We start from the raw sequence: 18,278 nt of genomic DNA, 5'->3' as shown, positions 1-18,278 counted from the left end.
TGAATTAGAGTTTGGTCTTTTGCTTCTTTTAATTTTTATTTTATAACATGACACAATATAACATTTTCAGGTATATTAACAAGTTTTACCTGTTATAAAAACATACATTTATAATGTTTATTAGTGGACTGAAGGTTGGATTAAACGTGAAGCGCTTAAGATCATTGCCATCAGTGAGGCGACCAATCACAAAAAGCTGTCACATTATCAGAACTCCATGCAGCGGCTCTGGCAGCGGTGGTTAAGCCAGCTGACTACTCTCGAAATGTTCTCGCAGTACTTTAAAACCATACTTCACATGCCTTCAGCACCAGCTCAAGTCAAGACAAAATTTCTAACTGTCAAGCACTGCCACCGATCGGTCTGCACAGCACTGCATGAAGTTAAAGGAACAGTATATAAGAAATTTATATCAATTAATCATAAAATGGCCCTAATATGTCACTAGACATTAAGAAATCATTTTTATTTCAAATACTTATATCACTGACAACAGTGGTCTGGTCAGGATATTGTCATTTAAAAAGTGGAGTTGCAGCCCTCAACTGATGTTTATGTTGTCATTTTGTGTATTGGCCACCAGTTGTGTGATTGCATTACCAGTTTTGGCCACAATCCTACATACTGTTCCTTTAACAACACTTTATTTCTCTTAACTTCCAGTCATATGGTATGGCAGGTGTCCAGAAAAAGAACTTGCATTGATTGGCAAATAGCAACATGACCCAACTACAAACGATCCAATCAGTTCTCGATGGACGAATTCAAGTCCAGCCCTATCCTACCAGTCCACATTTTCATTTCAGAAGCTGTTTTATTCGGATAAACGTCAACCTGGGAAAGTAAGACAATGACAATCGCTACTTCCACTTAATGCCGACTATAACAATGACTGTTTTCCAAACTTGGGTTCAAAAACCCCTGGTGGTTCGTGAGGGAATTTCAGGGGGGTTCTAAAAAAACCTATTAATTACAATTAAAAACTTAAGAATGTAAATAAATAATTTAAAGAAAAAGATGAGTTTTATTTGTTTAATCTCAATGTCATGACCATTACACAAAACTATCAGAAAACTGAGGAGCTGAATGTACGAAAATGTGTTATGCACCAAAAATAAATAAATAAATAAAACAATGAAGGTCAAATAACAGGTAATAATAACAATAACTATGTAAAATACTACTGATAAAAACTAAATGTTTTCCAAGTTAAGCATGCGACGTGCTATTAAAAATGTTTAAAATGTTAAGTTAAATTGTCAGGGGCTTCTTCAAGAAATAATTTAGATCAAGAGGGTTTGGTTGACAAAAAAAAAAAGAAATGCACTATAAACTATTGAGACAAAGTTTAGTTTAATTGCCTCACACAGACGCGTATCTCACCTAAATAATCATCCATAGAGAATTTGTCATTGTCCCATATCTGAACAATCAGTTTCGGTGGTATCCTAATCTCAGTATTGTCAAGACTCCAGAAATGTTCCTGTTGTATAGAAAAAAACATTTTAATATTTCTAAATACATTTCATAGAAAGTTCCGGTCAATTTTTACCATTACCTTTTTAGAGACAAGACAGAGTTGCTCTGCAGGCAGGTATTCAAATCCAAACACGAATCTCCAGTTAAAATTGCCATCCCCATCCAAAGATCTGTAGTGAACATCTGTCTTTTGTTTATTTTCCTCCATACCTGGCATCCACCTAATCAATAATGTACAAACACATTAAATCACCAAAAAATGCTATGAATATCAGCAGTAAAGTCAGCAAAAAATCTTTTGTGTACCCTTTCACATAAATGTCGCTCATTTGTTCTCCAGTAACGCTGGTTTCATCTAAAACAACGTCGGTTGTGTTCCAAACAATAACACGTAGAAAGTACCTGAAAGAAAGATTAAACGTAAGACTCTCATCAGTCACAAACTTTAGGAACGCATCTAAAACAAACATTTCTTCTCACTTTTTGGCCTTGCGTGGAGATATGTCAAAAGGAGGTCCAGGAGGTCCAAGACTTTTGGGGAAAATGTCAACCCACATTTGCAGTCTTCCCTATAAAACACAGATTAATCAATAATGTAGATTATTGACCAAAAAAATGTATAACGGGACAGGGAGATAAAGGCCAAAATCAAACCTGAGGGAGATTTGGTTGGTAGCTTGTGTGCAGGGTCCTGGTCTCCACATGTTCTGGAACCAAACCTTGAGTTCGGAGGACATGCAGAGCAATCCGTTCACTCGGAGGACCCAGGTGCTGATGGATTTCCTTGTTTGTTTCTGAAAAACATTACTGTTATAATGCATTGTTTTAATATACTGTAGTATATTACATCTTGTAAAAATGGGCATTATAGGTGTCCTTTAACATCATAATGCTCAAAGAACAAAATGTTACGCCAATCACCAAAGTCAGAGAGGCAATGGAGTCGACTGTCGAAGGTTAACGTGTTTCCATTGTCTTCGGTCCTGGGTGGACTCAGTCCTTTCAGACGTGCGTGATGTTGAAGAATCTGAGAGGGTTTGAGTTGATCGCGCCACTGGTTTGGTCCAGAACTACGTAAATGAAAAACACAACAATCATTAATGTCTCTCCCAATGCCCTTAAACACAAGAAATTATCAAGTTTTCATTGAGTGACACGGTTTGGGTCTCACATGCAGTACGTCTGTGGTAAACCGCAGTAAGCCCCGAAGTAAGAGAGGAAACGATTTTCCAAATCAATCACGGTCTCCCCGACCTTCTCATCACGGCTGAGCAAATCAAAGTCATAGACGGAGATCTTCAAGTCTTTTTCTTGAGGGAAGATGCAGGTCGTTTCAAACATCCTGTTCAAAGACATGAAACAGTGAAACTCTGATCATCTAAAAAAACCGAGCATATATTTAGTTTATCTTTGACATTACCTTCCAAACACTGGAGAAAGGGTATTTGGTATGTAATTGTCTCTGTCATCGATAGACTTTCTCCCCAATGTGATCTTGATATAAGGGTCACACTGAAAAAAAGTGTTTTCCCATTTTATTAAACAGCACTTTGAACTTATATTTGCTTTGAGATTTTCTTAAGGGGAACAATACTACATTACTTTGCCATTGTTGTCTTTGGGTTGAAGCTCCATGGCCCGTACCACATAGATTCTGACCACACACTCCTGCGGGACGCTGTCAGGCAGCTCTCTGAATTGTTGGGGTGGAGGTATCACATCTGGATCATCGGACAATGGGTAGACCTTAAACGAGCCCTATACACAAACAAATCTAAAATCACCACGTGCTGTGGACACACATTAAATGTCTTATGGATCAAACACAAATTTAAATGTCTCACCTTAAATTCACCGACCACTGTGGGGTCTTCATCATCGCTGTCATTTTTCCCACGATACAATTTGAAAGTCTTGCAGAAATCTGTAAACCCCATGAACTCCTTCACGTCTTCAAGCTCATGTTTATACACCTTAAAAAGAGAAAATTGTGGTCAAACAGCAGATCTTGTCAAATTTAAAGTTTAAATGAAAAATCTCAAAACATTGGAAAGCATTAGGAGGTGGTGCTCCAAGGAAAACTCAACTTACCTCCAAAGTGTCATAACCTTTATCAAGGTATGGGCGGCATTTGTCACTCTCTCCAATAGATGCATAAAACTTACTCCACCAATCAACCGTCTCCTTTTCCTGAAAAGCAAACCCGATTCAGACCATCTGATGCTCATGTTGAGAAAAGATTGTAAAGCTTTGCTAAAGTCCCCATGACGGGAAGTTGCAATCGACTTTACTTCCATATTGTGATGTATATCCAAGTAAAACATTATATATTGTGAAGAAAATAGCGGGTGTGGCTTGTGTTTTCCACTGTGAATTGTAGGCGTTTTATTCAGAAATACGTTAACGGATGCGCTGACCAAGCTGTCAAACTGACGTCATCAGAGAACGATCGCCTCAAGTACATTTTCAGATTGTGATTAAAGTTTATGAGGACATGTGAATTTTATAAAAGTAATGACCTACACGGATAAATTGTTTACAATGAACACTGAACATTCTTGTTTTTTAATGTAATATTGCAGTTTTGATTTTATGAGGACTTTAAGTGAAAAACTCGTAGACTAAACACAGAACTCACCTTCTCTTGCTGCAGAAAACATTTTCACACCATGAAGAACACACATGGAACAAAAAATATTTCAAGTTAGACATTTGTAAAAAGATAAACCCATTATTAAACCCTAACCTGTGATTATACAGTCTTATAGAAGAGAAAGATGAGTTAAGTCCAGGTAAATAGGAATTTCTACTAAACAACTAAACAATGTAACAAACAAATAATTATACCAAAAAGTTGTTATATGGCTCCAAATGTGTTATTCTTATTTAAATACATCCTGTCCTGTATATCCAGGGTGTGATGTAAAAAAATCAGTGGATGAAATGTTTCTAAAAACGTTTCATAAAATACATCAAGACCCACAGAGGGATTACAGTATATGAACTATAAAACCTAAATCTTGAAGCCCAAGTAACATTTATTTAATATGATATTTATTAATTTGTGTTCAAAAGATGAACAAAGGTCTTACGGCTGTGGAATGACATGAGGGTAATTCACAAAATCTTTATTATTAGGTGACCTAACATTCAATTCATACTTTGTTTCATAAAAACCCAGCACACAAAGTGAAGTTAAAGGAACAGTATGTAAGAAATGTATATCAATGAATCATAAAATGGCCCTGATATGTCCCTAGACATTAAGAAATCATTTTCATTTCAAATACTTATATCACAGACAACAGTGGTCTGGCCAGGATATTGTCATTTAAAAAGTGGAGTTGCAGCCCCCAACTGATGTTTATGTTGTCATTTTGTGTATTGGCCACCAGTTGTGTGATTGCAGTACCAATTTTAGCCACAAGTTTTGTGATTGCAATACCAGTTTTGGCCACAATCCTACATACTGTTCCTTTAATCAAGAAGATGAAAGGGTAAAATGTTGATTTGCTTTTGAAAATAAACAATCAGATGTTAAATTCAGAGAGCCATCATCACAGATAATGAATATCTAATCAAAAAATATATATGAAATATGATTATGATTCCAGAAACAACTGGAGATGCAAAAACCACATGAATAGTACAGGATCAACTACTAATCCGAGTTTTGATCACAAAACAGAATTTACATCATTCATGAACTCTGTAACAAATCTTTCCCCAACTGAACCCATATGCAAGTAAACTGAGGATATAAATAATCAACCTCTATGGAGACCGACTAACTCGTAAGGTGAATTGTGTCATTTCTGCACTTGTAGTAACACCAAACAAAATATCGGTCAGTTGCATCTGCATAGTGCTAAGATTTGGTAATATATCTTTATTTTTTCCAGCAGGATACGGGATGAGACAATCCGCTTGGATCTGGAAACAGTATTCCTTACCCCATGAACAAGCCTCCACTCATTTCAATAAAGGATATTATTTAAACGGCTGTTATAAGCACTATTTATTATTATCACACATTTAAGCAAAAATGTATAAACTCTCAGTGCACTGCAGTCTTCAGGCTCAAGGATTACAGACAGCAGATATTAATAATTACTGAAAAATCAAACCATGTCCATGAGTTCATGTCTGGTAATCCCAGATTTTGTTATATCATAATGTGTTTTGCATTATGATACAAGTGTATATTAGCGTGATTTTTTTTATTTCCCTATTGCCTTTAAGATCGGTTGGTCACGCTGCCGCTTTCAGGACCGGACCAGAAGTTGTGGTTTAAAAGTGCTATTTTTCCTGGTCAAAAATGACAATCGTTTTGCTAGATAAGACCCTTATGCCTCGTTTGGGATCGTTTAGAGTCCTTTGAAACTCCGTTGAAAAAAACTGTTAAGTGTTGAGTTAAGTATTAAGTGTTGGGGTCCATTAAAGTCCATTAAAATGAGAAAAATCCTGGAATGTTTTCCTCAAAAAAACATAGTTTCTTCTCGTCTGAACAAAGAAAGACATCAACATTTTGGATGACATGGTGGTGAGTAAATTATCTGGATTTTTTTAAGAAAATTGACTAATCCTTTAACAAGCAGATACTGCCTTTTTCTGTAGGTCATTTCCTGTTTTATTAAATTTACAAGTAAAACTAAATTTTTCTTATGTAAATCCCGAGAGTGTTTAACGCCAAAGGATGGTCTGTAATAGCACAAGCTGTTAATAAAATCTGCCCCTAAGGTTATAAAATACAGTAAGTGTATTTAACCACACACCCCTTACCAGCACTTTTTGGGAATCAGATAACTTGCATTAAAATGTTTGCACATTCGCAGTTGACATAATTGACGTCCCCACCGCTTTATGTCCAAGTTGATTGTGTCCTGACCACTTATTGAAAAAATTGTTGCATAACATCTTAAACACATGGAAAATGAAGGAAGTGCTGTTTTCTTCTGCTTTTCAAAGCACTCGCCTGTGAACACAAGTTTTTTTTTCAGATGCGTCTATATTTAAGTGAGCTTGCCGCGCATCTAGATTTAAAATAAACTTGAGCACGACTTGATACGAACGGCCTCTAAAAGGAAAAGATTGCATGTTTCCTTTGTTTTTAGAGTGTTAAATGATGTCTGTGCACATAAAAGATCTGTAAAGTTGCAAAAATTAAAGTTTCAAATCCAAAGAGATATTCTTTTTAAACGTGAAGCCTCATCCACGGCCACCTAAAACGGCTCGTTTAACACGCCCATGCAGTTTGACGTCATACTGGTTTGAACATTTTCATAACACCGCCCTCATATATACGCAAAGATAGAGGGTGTAACTTTCAATCACGCTGTTGTATTGTTTTTTCCGCCATGTCGAGCAGACGCTGTGTTTCGTTGCAAAACTACTTTGGTTGGCATTCCAACAGAGTAAATATTAAGAAACCAGTGGTTAGGTTTTATTTACAACACAGTTTCAGAACAGTACAGCCCAAATGTTCGATTGTGTGCTGCACATTTTAAGGAGGATTACTTTCTAAACATCGCGGAGTACAACCGCTGGATGTACACAAAGGCTTCGTCTAAAAAGTGGAGCAATTGTAACTTTGCAACTACACTGACATCCTGTAAGTAGCTGATGTTTTCATATTTAAAGAGTAACTAAACCCTAAACCAACTTTTTTTAGTTAATGATCTGTAAGAATGATGCTTTATTAGTGCTGTTCATTGATTTTAGTAAGTTTTTTGACATTTGGATATAAAGTGTTTCAATTCTACAATATATGGTGTAAAAACGTCTGAGTGCTGCCCTCTTCAGGTTGAACGGTGGCTACTGCAGTTGAATTTTCCTATTGGATGTTGGGTCGGAGAAATAACTTGTGACTCGTGTAAGCAGGTTTAAGCTCACCACGCCCTTGTTACGATCTCACCACACACTTAGTTCGTCCCCTCTATCTCCGTTGGGATCTGCCCACTTTTCTTGCATTTTTCAAATATTGCAGTGGGTGGAGTCAGGCTCTGACCAGGGGTTTAGTTAATCTTTAATACATTTCCTCACTGACGATTCAAAGATGAGTTTGGTGCAGAGACGCGCCTGTGTTTTAATGCATTTCCTAATGATGATCAAAACGCGAGATTTGAGAAGTGCAGATTAGTGATTGTTTGTTGTTTCTACGTTCACAAATGCAAACATGGTTTATGTTTTAGTATTCTTACCTTACCATCTGTTACGTTCTGCTAACATCGCGCTGGTAAAGTTGATCGATTAGCTTAGCCATCCGTGTTTTCTGGGTCCGATTCAGGCTCGTGTTGATAAGGTAGTAGTAAATATGATAGTATCTCGTGGCTTTTATTATTGTTTTGGGAGCTCATCTTCCAAAACTTGGCAAGGAGCGTCATATATCCGATTACGTTACTGAGGTATTCAGCCAATCACAACGCACTGGATAGCTGGCCAATTAGTTCACACCCGTTGACACCGCGCTTTCTCACAACGATGAGCTTTGTACCAAACGACCTGTTTCAGATGGGCGGGACTTAGAGGTGCTAAAAAAATGTATGGTATGTGGAAAATACTGATTTTTTTAACCATAAACCACACGAACACATTGTAATACACCAAATATAAAAAGTTTTTTAGCCCTATAATATGACTCCTTTAAGTGAAAGATGTAACAATAAATCATCTATGTATATTTATTATTCACTGTCTATTGCAAGAGTAACAAAAATCTATTTGTTGCAAAACCCATCTCAGTTTAATGGAAAAAAATAAGTTTCATATAAATATGATGTTTTCTCAAGTAAAACAAGTCCATTATATATTTGTTTTGTTTTTTGACACAAAGGCGGCCTGTTTCCCCTGCATACTTGATAAATCTTGCTTGTGTGTTGTATATCAGGGGTTTCCAAACTTATTTTTAACCCAACAGGTCATATCAAGACTCACCATTCTTTTAAAATAGAAATATAGGGGAACACACATTCACATTTGTTTCCCTTTTAGTAGTTTTTGAAGTTAATTTAAATTAAAATACCTTATGATAGGGCTGCACAATTATGGCAAAAATCATAACTGTTTAGGCTATACTGTATTATATTATTTTAAAGGTCCCGTTCTTTCTGTGTTTTTGAAGCTCTGATTGTGTTTATAGTGGGCAATATAACATGTGTTCATGTAAAACGCGGTATTTTTCACAAAATTGACTTATCTGTATAACGCTGTTTTCACTGTGCTCAAAACGGGTTGATGTCTTCCTTGTTCTATAAAGTCCCTCCTTCAGAAATAAGTAACGAGTTCTGATTGTGTAGTTTGTTTAGTGTGTTGTGATTCGATAGCAGCTTAGCTTGCCGTTAGCTTAGCTGGCGACATACGTATTCCTGTTTGAGGAGTTTAGTCAAAAACTGATTTACTGACATCATTAAAGCAGGAAGTAGAGGGCTGTAGTCCAAACCGGCCGTTCGCTGTAGGCTTTGAAAGGCGAATTCTGTTAAAGAAAATATATCGCCTGGCAGTGAACTTTGAGCTTTATCATTTTACAGGAATTATTTATGCTCTAACAGCAACATTACACACTAACTAAATATTTTTCCAAATAAAGTGCAAGTGCAGAAATCTCACATTTGACCTTTATATCTGAATGGTGTTTAATTGTAAAATTCAGGCTTTAATACCATACATACTTGAAGTGGACTAGCAGTGGTCATTTTGTCAACAGCAGCTGAGATGCCATACATATACTGAAATTCACAAGGTTGAAAGTAAAAGCAAATTCACACAGATGTAGTGTATGCAGGTGCGCCTTACAAAGTCAGACGTGTGCTCTTCAGTACCTGAGCTTCCAGAAGACGCTCTCTGTTGTCTTCAATGTTTACATGGAGGTCTCTGGGAGCCCCTGCCATCAAAGCCACTGGAGGAGAGATTAAGACCTTGTTCTCTTAAATGCTCTCCAAAGAAAAACTTAAATGTGAAAGAGGAAACATACTTTTTGAAGATAATGAAACAGCAGATACAACGGCAAAAGGATCGCATCGAAACTCCTCCAGAGATGAAATGGTGCACTGTCCCACGACAGGTTTCCGGCCGAAAGGTCTGTGGTCTATTACCTTTAGCACTATAGGGGGAAGATACATCTCCTCCTTGGGTAGAAGCTATAGACAATAAATTGAATGCTTAGAATTGAATATTTGGACACTACAGGTCTTACTTTTTCTGCATTGAAATATCAAACTGTGACAATTATTTTAAAGGGAACAGATGCTCACCACTTTTAATAAAAGAACGTTTCCGGAGAAATTCGGGCATTTCTTGATGTTTTTAATGACTGTGGTCTGAACTCTCTCTTCTCCACACTCCACCACCAGACTGGGTGAAGTAACTGGAGCCAGCTGATATGTCTTCATGTTACGCAAACCCCACGCCAGAACCTACAACACACCAAACCAAGGCAATTAATACAGAAACATTCAAATACTTAAATTAGAAATACATAAATTATTTACATGTTAATAAAATATGGCGACATAAACAGGGCGACACTGACCTCTATTGCAGTGAGCTGCACCACAGGACGAATCCCTTGAGGAACCATATAAAGAGCATCTCCTCTTTTGGGTGGAACGATGGGAAGTTCAATGTCAGATCCCTAGGGTAATGTGCAGATTATTAGGCACGACTGCAAAAATCATTCATCAGCTTACGCTCAATGATGAAGAATACCTTCAATATGAGCTCAGCAGCCACCAGCACTTCTCCTGCAGGCTTCTGCTTGTGCATCACAGGATACCAAAGGAGTTTAGGAGATGAATCCATGCTCGAGTTTAACTTCACCACAGGCAGACATGAACTCCTGCCCATCATTTCATCTTTACCCTAGCACAGTAAAACAATTACAAATCATACATTTACTACTTCAGAAACATTGAGCCCTATTTTAACAATCTAAGGGAATTGTCTGAAGCGCGTGGTGCAGATGCACTAAGGGGCTGTTTACACTTGGTATTAAGATGTGTTTTTATCGATCGGATCACAAGTGGACTAGAGAGACACATTACGTTTACACCTGGTATTTAAATCTGTCTCTTTTGTCCACTTTCGACCCCTTCTGTCCTGAATACTGTGAGGGGACGGTCCGTGAGACGGTGGGCGAGTCTCTCTGCTGTCATTCAAACACGAGCGGGAGTAATTATGAGTTTATATGGACGCAAACGAATATTATGTCGGAGTCCGCTGCTTGTTTAGCAAGTATACATGCTGCACAGTGTTTTGCACGTTTATATGTTGGAGCTTTCTCTGAATTTTCAGCGCAATTGATGAAATAGGATCGCGCAACTTTCACGCTTTCAAAACGAAACTACGGAGAACACCCGCAGTAGTTTTATCAATGAAAGGCTAAAAATAGCGCTGTTCACCGTATGTTCACGCCAGAAGTCAAAAAAGACGTAAAACTTGGGTTTAATACCTCAGATTAGATAAATTGGCGGACAGAAGGCGGTCGCGTGTGGCTGTTCGAACACATTCAACCACATTTGCGTTCCGCAACTCCAAAGCGATCCGATCGAAAGTGGTTTTGACTACCTCTGGATGTGGTTGAAAGTGGACGTGTTCAAAACGTTTTGAACACCGTTTACACCTGGCATTAACGTCGTCCACTTGTGATCCGATCGACGAAAACGCATGTTAATGGCAAGTGTAAACAGCCTCTAAGGGCTTGTCCGAAAAGACTTTTGCTAGTTAAATGACGAAAAAAAAAACTGAAACTTGAAACTGTGATTCGTTGTTTGACTTGATTTGTCGGTCAAACGGCCTCATGGGCCCATCACAGTGACAGCAAGTAGACTTTTGAATCTAAAATAATGAGTGGATTAAGGTTTTGTTATCCCTGCCATGGACCTGTACAGTAAATCATTGCACCGTTTCATTCTCCGGCTGTTCTGTCCAGCGTGTGCCTTTGCCCAACATACACTCAGTGCTGTCTTTTGTTACATAAGCATCGTCTTAAGTTTTTTTAAGGTGAAGAAATGAATATTTGCATTTTGCGCGACAATAGATGATCCATTCAGCCAAGACACTTTTATGTGTCTGGATGTAAATGAAACGGTTTTAATAAATCAGATAGCTATCGGATCAAAGAAATAGCATGAAGTGACCATGTGTAAAAAGCCCCTTAGATGTTAGATTTCATTAGATATTCATCACATTGTAGAGGCGAATGTTATTTCATGTCGACTTGAAGAGATGTTGTTGTGAAATAGAGAGAAATAAGGAATGAAACCCACCAATTGATCTTTGTCAAAGATTTCCAGAACCACTCTGGGTGGATACTGAGCCACAGTCTGAGGGTCACCGTATATGTCCACATTTTTAAAAACTAGAGTCTGATCCCATGTAGGGTTCAGGGTGCTTTTGATCGTCTCTGTTGTCTGACTCTGATGCATGAACGAGACATGTACATACGGATCTGCAGTTTAAAAAAGATGTCGTATTAAATTAAAATAATCAGAAAGTGATTGAAATGTAACAGATCAACATCAAAACCGCTTACAGACCTGAGAAGCTGTCTTTATCCAGAGCTAAAAGGTTTTTGGCCTGGTACGCATAAACTCTCAGGTGATACGAGTACAATCCTGGATAAAAACAAAAACCCAACATTAATAAAAAGTTTTCTTTGGAGGTATTGTCTATGTTTGAAATATAAAACAAACATTCTGCTCTTATTGTTTTTGTATACAATTCTATGTCCCATAATGCAATGTACTGTACTTAAAGGAATATTCAATTTTCTTAAAAGAAAAATGCAGATAATTTACTCACCACCATGTCATCCAAAATGTTGATGTCTTTCTTTGTTCAGTCGAGAAGAAATTATGTTTTTTTGCGGAAAACATTGCAGGATTTTTCTAATTTTAATGGACTTTAATAGAGCCCAACATTTAATACTTAACTCAACACTTAACAGTTTTTTTCAACGGAGTTTCACAGGACTATAAACGATCCCAAACGAGGCATAAGGGTCTCATCTAGCAAAACGATTGTCATTTTTGACAAGAAAAATAAAAAAATATCCACTTTTAGACCACAACTTCTCGTCTAGATCCGGTCGTGATGCGCCAGCGTGACCCCACGCAATACGTCATCACGTCAAGAGGTCAAAGAGGACGAACGCGAAACTCCGCCCCAGTGTTCACAAGTGTTGAGAAAGAGGACCGTTCCGACGTTGTTGTATGTCAACTGATACTAATTAATGTCTTTGTGTCAGTTAATTGTTTACAATGGTCCGCAAATGTGCGTTTTATATATGTAACACGTGACCTCCCTACGTCACTACGCATTTACGTTAGGTCGCGCTGGACCGGACCTAGACGAAAAGTTGTGGTTTAAAAGAGCATATTTGTTATTTTTCTTGTCAAATATGACAATCGTTTTGCTAGATGAGACCCTTATGCCTCGTTTGGGATCGTTTAGAGTCCTTTGAAACTCCGTTGAAAAAAAAGTATTAAGTGTTGGGCTCTATTAAAGTCCATTAAAATGAGAAAAATCCTGCAATGTTTTCCTCAAAAAACATAATTTCTTCTTGACTGAACAAAGAAAGACATCAACATTTTGGATGACATGGTGGTGAGTAAATTATCTGGATTTTTCTTTTAAGAAAATGGAATATTCCTTTAACCTTCCAATATTAGTATAAGCCAAAATGTACTATTATTATTTATTTTAAGATAAACCTCACATGCCGTATTTTGTAATGCTTTGAAAAACATAGTAAGCTAGCATTTCATAGTAAACACTCACGGTCAAACGTGCACGATACCATCGGTGTGTTGGCTCCAAACTGTTTAACAGCAACATCTGATTTGGTGCTTTTATCTTCACCTTTTGATTCCATGTCAACTCCCTGTCGAAGAAGTCAAAAGTCAGTTTTTATAAGATCAACGCTACTAAAATACACTGTTACTAATACTAACCATCATCCCCTCTAGTCTGAAAATGGCTGACGCTCCAAGCAGATCAGCCGGTGCCATCTTTCTTCTCCAGCGGCGTCGTCTGAATGTGTCAGATGATCGTTCCAGCTTATGAAACTTCCAGCCAATGAGCGAGGAGTATTCCCAACCCTCTGGATCTCCATCATCCTTCTTCTACTCATCACACAAAAACAAAATAAAGCTAAGAGGTGCATGTCAAATTCTAGAAATAAAAGAAATAAATTTCTAGTTCATATACACATGTTGAGTCTATAAACTTGCTTGAGCGGCTGTTATGGCACCAGGAATCTTTTTGCGAGGTCGGATCATTCTTCTGCGACGATTGACGTGGTATAACTTCTCAGTAGCCACCCAGGATTTGGGCATGTCATCAACAGTGACTCCATATTCCCAACCTAAATTCACAAACATCATACACTCACACAACACAAACTAGATTTTTCAATATGGTGGCACAAGTTACATCTTAGCATTAGAGGTTTTTGAATCTCTATTTCTAGTAATCGTAAACCTCTTTCATCAACAGCCCTGTTGGCATCAAATGACCAGTTATCCTCCCACTGCCAGCCGGCTGGACATTGAATTTCAGTGGGACTCTGGACTTTCTCTCCATTCTGCAAAAACAAAACAGGATCATACATACAACTTTAATGAAATACTGCAAAACAAGTTTTCTGCTCAGTCTGGCATGCAACGGTCTGACCCGTCACAGTCTGGCACACCAGAGTCTGGCCTGATTTGATGTCAAGTATGCTGGATATATTTACCACATCAGTGTAAGGTTCAGCTGCAGGCTTCCATTCTCCTCCTGGGAATCTGCTCTCGTTCTCATACACCTCATCCAAAAACTCTGTGTGTCCAGCATCCGCCTCAACCAGCAAACTACCCCATCCCCCCAAAAATCTGTTAAAACTACATTTGGACATTTTCTGAAAAAACACCCATCACCATCATAATGCTAGGGCAGTTTTGTGATATATTCCTTCTTCAAATTGCCTGAAAAACCACTTCACCGATTATACTGATATTAGAGGTCGACCGATTCATCGGATTTGCAGATTAATCCGCACCGATAATGATAACAATAACTATCGTGCATCTGCAAAAATTCTGACCGATAGTTTTTTTCGGTTGCATTTATTTGCGTACTCAACTCAACAGGGAAGACAGCAGGGAAGCTCTGCTAATGATCTGAATAAAAAGTAGTAGAATGCCCTCTACTGGCAAAAACTAACACCATTAATGCCTCGTGCTGGTTGTTGTGACAGGTGATGTGATACGCAACGCAGAAACAGGGGATTCCACGTGAATGTAAAACCAAGTAAAAAGGTACAGTACATAAGTTCACGTTGTCATATTATCTAACTTAAATGTTTCCCAACAAGGCTGAGCTGATGCTAACATTAATATGCTACCTTAAAGGCGCTCTAAGCGAATCTGTGAGACATCACTTTTTGTTGATGTTTGAAGTGTTTTCAAACAAACGAAGCGTAGCTAACTCCACTCCCTCCCCCTCCCTTCCGTGCTTTCATGAACGTGCACAACCCCCACCACCAAATCCTTCTTGTCGTTTATTGGCTTGAACACTTTTGTCCGGTTTCCCGGACAGGGATTAGACTAGTCCTAGACTAAAACATTTTTAAGAGCTGTCCAAACTGAAAACAACTTGCACTGACATATCTTAAAATACACCAGTGCCCTTTGTGTTGCCTCAATATGCACACAGGTAATGTTTTAAGTAAGGCATGTTTGTTAAAACTAGTTATATTTCCTAATTAAACTAAGGCCTAGTCCTGGATTAAGCTAATCCCTGTCCGGGAAACCGCCCCATAGCTATGTTTCATGGTGCTAGGTTTGGCCACTGTGTTTTCTGCAGTTTGTGGAGTCTGGGCTGTCTACAGAGATAGCGTTTTTTTTACAGTTTGTTCAGCGGACAGGAAGCAAGCAGATAGTGAGGAGATGTTTGCTGTATGTAACAAAAATATTTTATGGTCTAAAACTCGTGACTTCGCTTAGAGCACCTTTAAGCGTAGAAATAAACACCACCACACAAATACAAAACAATATGTACATGTCTTGAGTTTTGCTGAAGTTAATACCAATCACGTTTTTTAACATTTGTAATAGGCTAAATACATTTTTAAAGTGTCTGATTAGAGAATGTCATTTAGCATTCATGCAGCCGAGAGAAAAGTAACTTACAAAGAGTTACGGTCTGGTTTTAGCTGATTTTTATCATCATTGAAAGAAATCAATTGTTATTTTAATTAGATTAATGTGCTCTTAACTCTTTCCCCGCCAATGACGAGATTTTCCGTCTTTCCGCAATACCGCTATTATCTATTATGCATTCCGCAACTTTTTAAAACCGGAAGTATTGCCCTATGGCAAGCGGCTGCATGTCCGTGTCTGTTTTAAAGATCGCTCTGAATGGGATCTCTATGAAAAGTCCGTCACAAAAATGGAATTATTTCTGCTTTTTGCTCAAAATGTGGTGTTTTTGCAGAAACCTACCCATATTCAAAAGCGGATTACAAAAGAACCACTGAAGCTAGGAAGAAACATTTTTTTTTGTTTGAAAGCAGAGGGTCTGTTCTTTCATTTGGTATATTGTATGTTTATATATTTAAAGAAGAACATTTTCTGGAAGGCATTAAACTTTGGTGAAAATCATGAAAAACGTTGGCGCTGGCTGACAACTTTTTAAAAAAACGCTGGCGGTGAAAGAGTTAAGGCATTCTGAGAAATCACAGGACTAGACAATGCGTTTGTTTTTTGTCATAAGCTTGCGTGGCGTCTTTTTTATACACCGCGAGCAGCACAGATACACGGTTTCTTTATACATTTATAAAGTCAGACGTGTCTGCACAAACTGCGTGTCCTCTTCTATAAAGTGCAAACTTGAGGCCAGTCTGATCTGAACAGTGCGAGGTTTATGATCGCTGTGCACAGCACAGTATAGTCAAACAGACATAGCCTGCTGTAGATTTTTCTATCAAAACTAGGGTGACCATACGCACCATTCTTCCCGGACGCTTACTGGAAAGGATTTCGATGCGTCTTCCGGAAGTCATACAATCTTAGTTTAATTCTTACCTTTAAATGTAACGGTTGCTTTTCTGTAATAATAATAATAATAATAATAATAATAATACTCGTATGCGGTCGACAAATACGACTTCCGGAAGACGAACCCAAAATCCTGGCCAGGACGCGTCCGGGAAGAATGGCACGTACTGTATGGTCACCCTAATCATAACTTAGTTTTGATAAATAAATAAAAAATTGCGTACTGCCGTTATTTAATTTGTAATTTTTTACAACAGTTCATGCTATACAGTTTATATAGTTTGAATCTGTTTTTATTGTTCTGTGGTGTGTTACTTTGGTTTAGTATTATTTTAGTTTGCTTACTCTAAGGTTTGTTGATAGTTAATATTCATATTTACTTTTTACTTAAAAGTACAAACTATGTTGTCAATTCTTTATTCTTACTTGGTAATAAAGTTCAACACAACTTTGTTGTGTCATGTTTGAACTCAGTGAATGAGTTATGAGTGTTGTGTTTGAATTCAGTAAATGGTCAAAAACTATTGGGTAATTTATATCGGCAGTTAGTGACCACCTTGGTTATCGTTATCGGCAAAAATCCAATATCGGTCGACCTCTAACTGATATATGGGAGTTTATGCGAACTTGCAGTGTTTCCATTGGGCACATTTTTAATTTGCCATGTACATTTTCAATTTGAAGTTTAAATGTTTACACTCAGTCTTTCGCCGATTATGCTTAGTAAACAGATACCACGTAATGTTATGTAAAGACGTAAAACATCTTTTCTCTTATCTGGGAAAGGTCATAAACGTCAAAATCCGATCGGCACAGGTAGATTTCCATCCATACCCCGACTTTACAGTATGTTACATGTTAACACCTTAACCGACTTCTTTGCAGTTTTGACCCCATGCAAATTAGGGGTGTAACGGTTATCGTTAAAGAATCGAATTGTCCTGTGTGTATGTGTGGCATGGACCGGTTAGCACGGCAAGCGAAGGAGAAAAGACGCTAATAGAGGCACCGTCAGCTTCATTTCAGTCTATTGCAGCAGCGATGCTCAAGAAAACTTGGACAAAACTGTAAAATTCGTGAGTGCCGTATGCTCAAGGCAATACATCTAATATGACGACGAGTCACTTATTGCGGCGTCATCACCAGTGTGTTGTTGATAGCATGCGATCACAGGTGAGACAGAAACAGCACACATTGCCTTCTGTATTTAAATGCTAACAAACTGATCTTCTTGCGAAAAAACTTAAAGATAGTGGCATAGAATATAAAAAGTAACCCAGTGTTCTAAGCTATTTTATGTTCATTTTGAAGTGCACAGTAAAGTTGGTAACGTTACATGTAGTATAATAATACAAGTGCTCTAACGTGAAAATTTTGATTTTGACAGAGGTAAAAAAAACGGCTTATGTTTGTATTTTTGTAAAGGAGCCTGTTGTGACCAAAGTGTACCAAAGCGTAACCAAACCGTGACTCTTAAACCATGATACGCACCGAACCGTGAGTAATTTGAACCGTTACAACCCTAATGCATATGTCTTCGAGTGAAATATTGAAAGAAAATCGTGTGAAAAAATTTAACTCACGATTTCTCTGGGTCGACCTTCCAGTCTCCTTCCCACTCCCAGCCAACAGGGGGCAGAAAATATTCCTTCTTCAGCTTCACTGTGCCTGTAACATCAGAGAACTTGTTGCGACTCAGCAGGCCGGCGGTGCCCCATTTTCCCAAAACCTGAGCCTGGTTCTCATACTGTAAAAGACACCATC

The 18,278-nt window shown here is 38.0% G+C and overlaps 1 protein-coding gene across 1 annotated transcript in view; it reads right to left on the bottom strand.

The window, feature by feature from the left end:
• myof (myoferlin) overlaps positions 1 to 18,278 on the bottom strand; it is a 42,533-nt gene that overhangs the window by 2,645 nt on the left and 21,610 nt on the right. The window contains exons 26-49 of the mRNA XM_073815855.1: positions 18,098 to 18,261; positions 14,213 to 14,327; positions 13,957 to 14,059; positions 13,707 to 13,840; positions 13,428 to 13,598; positions 13,255 to 13,357; positions 12,012 to 12,089; positions 11,742 to 11,923; positions 10,183 to 10,335; positions 10,007 to 10,108; positions 9,729 to 9,890; positions 9,449 to 9,614; positions 9,297 to 9,373; positions 3,571 to 3,669; positions 3,324 to 3,452; positions 3,082 to 3,237; positions 2,900 to 2,991; positions 2,651 to 2,821; positions 2,401 to 2,549; positions 2,134 to 2,273; positions 1,960 to 2,048; positions 1,786 to 1,881; positions 1,559 to 1,700; positions 1,384 to 1,483 (exon numbers count right to left, since the gene is read on the bottom strand). Of these exons, the coding sequence (XP_073671956.1) occupies positions 1,384 to 1,483; positions 1,559 to 1,700; positions 1,786 to 1,881; positions 1,960 to 2,048; positions 2,134 to 2,273; positions 2,401 to 2,549; positions 2,651 to 2,821; positions 2,900 to 2,991; positions 3,082 to 3,237; positions 3,324 to 3,452; positions 3,571 to 3,669; positions 9,297 to 9,373; positions 9,449 to 9,614; positions 9,729 to 9,890; positions 10,007 to 10,108; positions 10,183 to 10,335; positions 11,742 to 11,923; positions 12,012 to 12,089; positions 13,255 to 13,357; positions 13,428 to 13,598; positions 13,707 to 13,840; positions 13,957 to 14,059; positions 14,213 to 14,327; positions 18,098 to 18,261 (3,073 nt within the window). The remainder of the gene's footprint in view (positions 1 to 1,383; positions 1,484 to 1,558; positions 1,701 to 1,785; positions 1,882 to 1,959; positions 2,049 to 2,133; positions 2,274 to 2,400; positions 2,550 to 2,650; positions 2,822 to 2,899; positions 2,992 to 3,081; positions 3,238 to 3,323; positions 3,453 to 3,570; positions 3,670 to 9,296; positions 9,374 to 9,448; positions 9,615 to 9,728; positions 9,891 to 10,006; positions 10,109 to 10,182; positions 10,336 to 11,741; positions 11,924 to 12,011; positions 12,090 to 13,254; positions 13,358 to 13,427; positions 13,599 to 13,706; positions 13,841 to 13,956; positions 14,060 to 14,212; positions 14,328 to 18,097; positions 18,262 to 18,278) is intronic.

This window comes from Paramisgurnus dabryanus, chromosome 1 (assembly GCF_030506205.2).
Source record: "Paramisgurnus dabryanus chromosome 1, PD_genome_1.1, whole genome shotgun sequence".
Lineage (NCBI taxonomy): Eukaryota > Metazoa > Chordata > Actinopteri > Cypriniformes > Cobitidae > Paramisgurnus > Paramisgurnus dabryanus.
This window is presented reverse-complemented; position numbering and strand designations above follow the sequence as displayed.